The 8,752-nt window shown below is 42.6% G+C and overlaps 2 protein-coding genes across 5 annotated transcripts; both read left to right on the top strand.

Annotated features, from left to right (window-relative positions):
* The first annotated feature begins 581 nt into the window (after window positions 1-581).
* Window positions 582-3,049, top strand: stx11b.1 (syntaxin 11b, tandem duplicate 1). 2 transcript variants are annotated; one of them, XM_023836228.2, is made up of 4 exons: window positions 582-655; window positions 1,044-1,083; window positions 1,381-1,406; window positions 2,167-3,049. In XM_023836228.2, the coding sequence occupies exons 2-4, from the start codon at window positions 1,076-1,078 to the stop codon at window positions 3,045-3,047; spliced, it is 915 nt and encodes a 304-aa protein (XP_023691996.1). In that variant the 5' UTR covers window positions 582-655; window positions 1,044-1,075; the 3' UTR covers window positions 3,048-3,049. The 2 variants fall into 2 exon arrangements, with proteins under 2 accessions (XP_023691996.1, XP_023692005.1); XM_023836237.2 differs by lacking the exons at window positions 582-655; window positions 1,381-1,406 and having other exon boundaries at window positions 938-1,083.
* Window positions 3,050-3,098: 49 nt separating this feature from the next.
* LOC111856351 (syntaxin-11-like) lies at window positions 3,099-7,581 on the top strand. Of its 3 annotated transcripts, none has more exons than XM_023836262.2 (2): window positions 3,099-4,940; window positions 5,930-7,581. In XM_023836262.2, exon 2 carries the CDS (start codon window positions 5,935-5,937, stop codon window positions 6,805-6,807), a length of 873 nt encoding a protein of 290 aa, XP_023692030.2. In that variant the 5' UTR covers window positions 3,099-4,940; window positions 5,930-5,934; the 3' UTR covers window positions 6,808-7,581. The 3 variants fall into 3 exon arrangements, with proteins under 3 accessions (XP_023692030.2, XP_072559061.1, XP_072559063.1); XM_072702960.1 differs by having other exon boundaries at window positions 3,105-4,992; XM_072702962.1 differs by lacking the exon at window positions 3,099-4,940 and adding an exon at window positions 5,001-5,322.
* The last annotated feature ends 1,171 nt before the right edge of the window (window positions 7,582-8,752 follow it).

Here is an 8,752-nt window from a genome sequence, read left to right as displayed (position 1 = left end):
TTTAAATTACAGGCAGCACAGGACACAAGTCAGGGTTACACTCTGAATGGGATGCCCGTCTATTGCACAGTCCTGCTCACACTGTCATGGCGGCAATGAAGAGGCAACCCAGATGCAGCTTATAGAGAAACTGAAGGGATTTATTAACAAGGGACACAATCAAAAAGAAAGAAGAGGAAAAGGAGGGGTCAAAGCAGAAGGCAGGGAAGTGAAACAAGAACTGGCTGTAGATGGGACATATTGTACTGACTACAATCTAGGTGAACATAGACACTAACTTCTACCAAGACTGACGTGGGAATCGACAATGAGTGGACTAGGGAATTGAACATCATACAGATACAGGAGCGAATGATTATGTTCAAGAGGGAGGAGATGGGGTGGCCAGCAGCGACATCTTCTGGCCAAACGGGAACATAACAGACTGGGATCCTGACGCACACTATGGCAAAGTCGGACGAACAACACAGGGAGAACATGCAAACTTTAAACCCAAAGCAACTGAGGGTGTAAGGCCACTGTGCTACAATGTCGCCATCTAGCGATGCACCTGGAGAAAAAATGAAACAACCCAAATTAAACACCTTGTCCAGCAACCGGTACAGCTCTGCCCTATATATCCTGAACTCCACAACTCCACCATTCACGCGATACCGTGCGTTTGTATTTCTTTATACATCTTCTAGCAGATCTTTTCAGGACTCGCAATGTGACATGGGCCGTTCGACACAAGAGATCTTTTTTGTACTGTTGAAATTGAGAATGTACTATACTCGTCTAATATGTCACAGGCATGCGTTTAATTAATGTTTAAAATGGCATCATGCAAATTAAAAAGGCAATGTCTTATGGCTGAATATATCCCTGAGTATGACGATGGTGAAGTATAGGCGCGGTCAAACCGACCGCGCTTCATTCCAGGCTGAGATCACCTGAACGTCCATTAATAGCGATGGTGTCTGAAATCCCCTGTCGTCCAAACAGTGCAGTGCACATATAAACATATTCCGTAGCTCAAGCGTGTAAATATTCTATTCCAACAGGTATTCCTGGACTTGTAGGACCTGCAGCGACAATGCGAGGGTGAGTAGCAGAGACTGTCCCTCTAGATATCGCGTTACAAAGGTGAATTAAAAAGTTATTTAACCGTTTACTTAGTTCTGCCTTTAAGGAAACACGTTAAGAGCATACCAAATACGGCCGAATTGATCACAGTAGATCACAAAATTGTCATTTACAGTAATAGATGTAATGTAAGCCATGGTTACGCGCATTTTGGCATATTGAAAAATGTTACCAAAGACTGCTAACATTTCAAGACATTGATGCTGCCTCGAAAGATACACCAATCTTTGCATTTCCCCCTCTGCATCGTCACAGGCTTCAGGTTGGACAGAAACGCGAAGGTGAGTTTTTAAAACCTTACTGTAGCACGCGAAATCAGATCGATCTGATTTGATCACATTGATACATTTTTGTAAGGCCCACCATATAAGGAGTACGGTGGTACATTCTGCGTGCCAATGCATCAGTTATCCTTGATTTGTAAAGCACATTTAATAAAGACGAAATACTTGATAATTAATCTTATTTTATGGTCTTATTTCTAAATCTATTGAAGACTGCAAACACACAAGACTGCTACAGTAGAAACTCTCTAAAACATCTTGGTTAACTTGTTCAGTGAGGTGTCCCACTCGTGCATTCCTTTTGCGAAAACTCGTCAAACTTGTATATTAAGTCACGTCGTAAGGAAGTATCTTGTTTCACTTGAAATTTAAAGTGACTTGCTTTCTGATTGGTTCTTTTCCTGAACTAGAATTAGGGCCCCGGGCTGAAAAAAAATAACTTAGCCTTCAATAGTTTCTGTGTAGATTATTTGACCAGAGAAACTGGAATTTTATTAAAGGGGCTGGAATAAAAACAATGGTTTGAGCACAACATGGCACTGACTTTGCGATATAGGCTATATTCAGTTGTTAAATATACACTTCAGTTGGCATACTGGGGCAGCTGGCAGAGCAGATATGTGAGAGTGAAAGCAGCCAGATACCTTGCTAAGATAAAGAATAATAGATGTCAGTCAGTACACAGTAGTACTATATGAGTACTATGTGAGTACTAGGTGTATTGCTAAAGTAAGCAGTGATTCATTATTTCATACAGGAATGAGGGACAGATTGGCTGAATTACAGGAGGTGTCTGATGGGCAGGATGATTCCTCTTCTAACTCCATGTCAGAGGTCTTCAGCAACATAGACCTGGATGATGTGCAGCCCCAGGCAGTTGTGTTTAACGAGGGGCCTTTGGATAATGTGTTTCAAGAGGCGCAGAGCATACGGCAGGAAATCCATCTGATCCGATTGGACGTCGGCCGGCTGAGGGATCAGAACACACGGATGCTGAGCGAGGTGACTCGCATGAGCGCCATCCGGAGGGACTCCAACGCCATTGCCGCTGACATCAAATCCCGCGGCGAGAGAGTGCTGGCCCAGCTCCAAAGGATGGAGGCGCAAGGTAAGGAGCTAGAGGATTCCGAAGGGACCAACTCGGCAGCGGCTCGCGTCGCCCGGACCCAGTACGTCTGCCTGAGCAACGGCTTCCGGGACGCTATGTTTAACTACAATGAGGTGGAGATGTTGCACAAGGAGAACTGCAAAGCCAACCTCCAGCGCCAGCTGGAGATCGCAGGCAAGGAGGTCACTGGCGAGCAGATTGAGGAGATGATCGAGAACGGCAACTGGAATGTTTTTACAGAGGACATAGTTGACAGCAAGACCGTTGGAGGTGCCCTTAATCAGATTGAGAGACGACACAAGGAGCTTCTGGACCTGGAGAACCGCGTTCAGAGTATCCATGAGCTATTTTTGGATTTGGCTCTGCTGGTGGAAGAACATGGTCCCATGACGAACACCATCGAGGCTAATGTTAACAAGATAGATGCATCCCTAGGGCAGGTCATGGTCAAGCTGAATACGGCCAAGAAGCACAGCAGGAATAACCCCTTCAAGAAGATGTTCTGTGGCTGCTTCCCATGCTACAAGTGAGAAGCATGTCTCCAAATTGTACTGAGGACACAATGACCTCTGAAAGCCACATGTGTTGTAATTGCGCTAGCTGTGTGATTTCTTAGGAGCCCCTATTGAGAAAAGCTGTGACAAGGATCTGATTTTGTTCAATAGCTCTGATTTCACCCAAATTCTGATCAAACCTTTTTAAAACAAGAAAAAACAAACTGTTGATAATGTACGACCTAAGTCCCTTCAATGGTTTAAATCTTATTAGAAATGCCTCCACACTTAAAAAAAAATTGATGTTTCCCTGGTTACTGTTAATCAATTTTAGTATTACTTCAGTCTTAAGGATGGTCCATCATTGCTTTGTAGCAAAGAGAATGAATTATGCAGCAAATGATCATTCCGGTAGACACACTATGTTGATCTCCATGGTCATCGTGTTGGGTGATGAAAACTCACAAAAGTTTGCCCATATGTCTTGCTTGTCCTTCTCGAGTCCTCAGTCCGATCTTTGCCCTTCAGGGAAGCCAGGTCTGATAGCAATCAGGAGATCCAAAGCAGCCGCTGACGACTTTGTTGGCATAACTGCTTTCCTCACTGACCGCAAATTCATTTGGACTCGTAAGTCCTGAGGCTAGTAGACAGATTAGTACAGGAGAGTGTGGTATTTCACCCTCTTTAATGACAAGAAACCAAGGAAAGAATTTGACTTAGTAATAAGAGACAATTTAATACACCAATACCACACAAACTTTTAACATAGTTGGAAAGTGACCAATGATATTGGATATTGATATTGGAAAGTGATACATGATCTTGTTATCCTAAAGACAAAAAAACATTTGTTAAAAGAACAATTTAAAAGAATTAAAAGCGGCTGGAAGATGGATGGAAATAAAAAGTTTATATAAATTAAATACATTTTCATTCAACTCTTAGTATGACATAGAAGTTAAGGATCAGTAACTCAAATATCAACTTCTACAACCAATTTGCTCGACAAGCTTTAACAAGCTTTAAGATTTTTAATTATCTTTAATATATACAAATGATAAATATAAATTTGAAATCAATTAGTGCTATCGAGAAACAAACGAACAAATACATAAATTCTTTAAAGTGTGTCTATGTGATTTGTCTGTACCAAAATGCATGTCATCATTGGATTGAACTAATTATTATGATCATTCAACCAGTTTAGCGTTCTGGCTTGTTATCAATTGGAAAACCAAACGGAAAAGCAAAACACGTGGGTAGGAACTAGTTTAATTTCCACTGTGGAATATAGTGCATGATTTTACATGGACCACCAATGTTCTAGTTGGGGGGTAACAGTAAAAGTTAGGCCTACTATTTCAGCAATTTAGCGATTATATTAAATCACTAATGATTGGTTGTCATTGTTGGCTGGGCATGGCCCACCCCAGCCCACCTGTAGCCACGCCCGTATAAATCAAATGCAGCACACATGTATATCAAGCGCACAGTACGTTTAGCATGCAGGGATCCCCCGACTTCTCTGCTTCCAAGTGAACGTACCTTAATTAACTACTATTAGAACTGATTTTGCAGAATACCCTAAATGACATTGTTTAATCACCTTTAATCCAATAATGAAAGCATTTTGAAAACGAATTTATCCACACACTGCTCATCAGAAGTACAAAACTTTTCCCTCAATTATAACGATTTTTTTTGCGAAATAGTACGTGAGTCTACTTATTTACGCGAGTGAGTAATATGATACAAATGAGAATCTGGTGAAAATTACGAAATTAATCTCGAATTCTGGCACTCCCAAGATTACCAGCTTCCTGTGACAGCTCAGCTATGGGTTAAATTGGCCGCTAACCTTAAGACCCGCATCCAGCGGCGGTGTAGGTCAGGCAGAAAGCGGCGAGCCCGGCTTTACCTACACTGAAGGTGCGATATTAAACTACGGGGAACTAAATAAGTTACTGATCTGCTTAACTACGTAAGTGATTTACTACATAAAACACAATATGTACTTCCGAAAAGTTTTGTTTTCCTCCAACTACTTGTATATAATCTAGTGAATGGTTACTAATGGTTAAATATTAGTTTGAATTGATTTAAAAGATTTTATTAAAGTATTCGAAAATGTATATGAATGCATAATTGCGAGGTCGTCAGCAGGCCTAAGTGTAGGTCAGTTTCTAGATCATGGCGGTGGTGTAATTATCTTGATTTGTAGGTAGTGGTTTAAGACTTCGAAGTGAAGTTTAAAATGACTTGGAAAGGATTTTAAATGTTCTTCATGCACGTGTTTGCACGCGAGTATTGAGTAAGTTTTGGAGTTTAATACTAACGGCATTGCGTGCACAAGCTGTGTATTCTATAAACATCCTGTTAATTGTTTGCTATGGATGTTGTACCTGTGTTTGTAGAACGTAGCGCGGTTGCGACGCCGTCGCTTTACTCAGTTCATCAAATTTGTCTACGAGATTTTTTTGTTAACCCTTGCTTTATTTATTTAAGCACCTTAAACAAAATTGGAGGCCCAAAACTGTGTTGCTGTCGATTGTTAGTCGATAGAAAACTGAATCTGAGTTGCAACGAGCTGTATCGTTCTTGTCCCGATTAAAAGTTGCTTATGTTGAGTGATTTATTTTTGGTTCTTCCAACTTCCGGTGGTTGTTCCGCTTTATGGCCAGTGGAGCACATTGCACAATGCATTTCTGTGCTCCCTTAAGAGTTAATTAATTATTGCATAACGTATCATGAAATATTACTGATACATATGACTGATGTATGATTGTAATCGTTGTTGGCGCACTGCTGGGTTAAGAAACACTCATCTGTATGTGAAATGATGTACCTGCCGTAGACCATGACACCAGCAAAGCATCGCTATGGGAGAGTGATGTGAGGTGGATGTGTCTGCCCCGCAGGCAGAATGAGGGACAGGCTCTGTGAGCTGCGTCGGATCTCCCCTGAATCCTCCGAATGGGGGGAGGAGGAGGTGTACACCTTCTGCATGGGCCCTGAGACATTGGGGCAGGAAGCCGCATCATTTGCAGACAAGGAGGACGCCTTGAAGGATGTGTTCGAGGAGGTGCAGTCCATACAGCGGGATATCGGCCTGCTCAGGATGGACGCCGGACGGCTGGCCAAGCAGAACGGGCGATTCCTCACCTCCTTCCGGCGCATCAGCAGCATCAAGCGTGGCTCCAATGCTATCGCTCAGGGTATTCGGGTTAAGGGTGAGGCCCTGTACCGGCGGCTGCGGCGGATGGACGGCCTGAGCCAGGAGCTAGAGGAGAAGATGGGAGCCGACTCTGCCGTGGTGCGTATTGCACGCTGCCAGTACGCATCCCTGACCAGCAGCTTCCGTGAAGCTCTGCTTTACTACAACTGGGCCGAAGCAACCCTGAGAGAGCACTGTAAGACGCGGATTCAGCGGCAGGCGGATATCCTGGGTCAGCAAGTGACTGGCGAGCAGGTAGATGAAATGATCGAGACTGGCAAGTGGAGCTCCTTCTTCTCCAAAGGCATCTGGACATCGCGCTCGGTACTCGTCAAGATGGAGGACCGCCACCGAGAGCTCCTGGATCTCGAGAGTCGCCTGCGTGACATTCGCGAGCTGTTTCTGCAGGTCGCACTGCTGGTGGAAGAGCAGGGCAGCTTTCTGGAGAACATCGAAGCCAACATTCTCGCCACACAGGGCTACTTTGGTGCAACAAATGTGAGGCTCAACCAAGCTGTGAGGTACAGGAAGAAAAATCCATGCCGACGTTGTTTCCGATGTTTCAGCTGCCTGACTGCCTAACCTCATTAGTAAGTTCCTTGTGGTATGTTTGTCCAATAGGAAATCAGGCCCCACAAATGTTATAGGTAGAATATTTATTTGCCGACTGGCTGCTGTGAAGCATGAATGCATGGATGGTGACAGACGCATGTTTTTTGTTGACATTGTGTTTCTTTGTGGTCTGGTGGCTTAGTGGTTTGGAAGCTAATGGTTAAGACAAGAAAATATTAAAACAGAATGCAAGATATTTAGGTCATGTTTGGTGTGTCATAACATTCTGAATATTTTTATTTTATAATTTTGGTTTTAAATGATTCATTTTTTACATCTTCCATAAAAGCCTATAGTTTTATATTAATGTCATTACATTGCATGCTTCGTTTAATATATTAACAAATGTTGACATTTATGGTAATTGGACCATGGTAATTCAACAACATATTTGCCAACAAAAAGGTTGTGCAGGAAATGTTTTAGAAATACTGTATTCTGTTGGAATTTTTGTTAAATGTCATTCTGAATAAGATTTTATTGTATTAATTTGGCAATAAAGTATTTTTGTGCCTAAAAATGACTGAACATTTGAATGGGAATACAGGTTTAGCCAGTTCTTCCATGTAATTGGCACATATTGCAGGCTTTAATGCTTTTTGCTTTTATTTTACTTTATATTTTATCCTCTAGTGTAGTTACGTTGAAACAAAGTTTCTTTTCCAAGTGAACCCAAGCCAATGGACTTTGTGTAGTATTTCTCTGAATATGCAAAGGTCTTGGAAGGAATTTGAAGGTTTTGTTTAGTATAATTGTGTAGTTGGATTTTATTGTGGTACCAAACTGCGCTGGAGTTTAAACTGAACCAAGTGGCTTTTAAAAGAGCAGAGGAGTGTCTGAGCTGACAATCATGGCAATTAGTAGTCCTGCTGAAAAAAAATCCACTGTATTTTTAGGCTTGGAAGACATGCAATATTGTGTGGTACTGCTTTGACGTATATTCAGTTTGTTGTCAAACATTTGTCATACACCCTCACAGGTGGAGGTGTGTAGGGGTAGATACACAAGTAGATGGGGGACATGGATAATCATAGGCATTGCAAGGGGGGGGGGGTGTGGTGTTACGCTCCCACTTTACTATATCAGTTCTGTTCCGTGTCTGAAAGCACACACACACTGGTCAAGTTAGACTGATTGAAAGGCCATCTGGCCAATTACCACACTACCATCACACTGCGAGTCAGCGAACGGCGAATAGATTCTAACGGCTGTGCCCCAGTTCAGGGTCTGTGGCCGAATGGGTCACAGCCGTGTGACAGGGCTGTCCCATTTCAAAGGCTCCGTCATACGTAGAAATGTGACCTTTTCCTTGGCAGCAGAGGATCCAGGAATGTAGTTATGTCACTCAGATTTATCATTAATATTAGTGTTTGGATGAACGGCGGCAGAGACAGCAAGAAGGGTTACAGACGAGGAGAAACTAGGGCCCAAATTGTTTTCTTTATTCATCAAGCCACAGTGCTCAATATTTACAGTAAACACTAATATACTGCTCAAAAAAATTAAAGGAACACTTTTTAATCAGAGTATAGCATCAACTCAACTAAACTTCTGGGATATTGACGTGATCAGCTAAGTAGCAGAGGGGGTTGTTAATCAGAAATTCACAACAGGTGCACTAGAGGGGCAACAATGAGAGGACCCCCAAAACAGGAATGGTTTAACAGGAGGAGGCCACTGACATTTTTCCCTCCTCATCTTTTCTGACTGTTTTTGTCACTAGTTTTGCATTTGGTTACAGTCAGTGTCACTACTGGTAGCATGAGGTGATACCTGGACCTTACAGAGGTTGCACAGGTAGTCCAACTCCTCCAGGATGGCGCATCAATACGTGCCAATTGCCAGAAGGTTTGCTGTGTCTCCCAGCACAGTCTCAAGGGCATGGAGGTGATTCCAGGAGACACGCAGTTACTCT

This window comes from Paramormyrops kingsleyae, chromosome 19, assembly GCF_048594095.1.
Source record: "Paramormyrops kingsleyae isolate MSU_618 chromosome 19, PKINGS_0.4, whole genome shotgun sequence".
In the NCBI taxonomy this organism is placed as follows: Eukaryota; Metazoa; Chordata; class Actinopteri; order Osteoglossiformes; family Mormyridae; genus Paramormyrops; species Paramormyrops kingsleyae.
Note: the sequence above shows the minus strand (reverse complement) of the source record. Positions and strands in the feature narration are given on the sequence as shown.

Excerpts from the sequence above, each read along its gene's own strand:
- stx11b.1 (XM_023836228.2), top strand. Across the intron at positions 1,407-2,166 it reads GGTTGGACAGAAACGCGAAG|GAATGAGGGACAGATTGGCT; the intron begins GTGAGTTTTTAA and ends TATTTCATACAG.
- LOC111856351 (XM_023836262.2), top strand. The coding sequence starts at position 5,935 with ATGAGGGACAGGCTCTGTGAGCTGCGTCGGATCTCCCCTGAATCCTCC.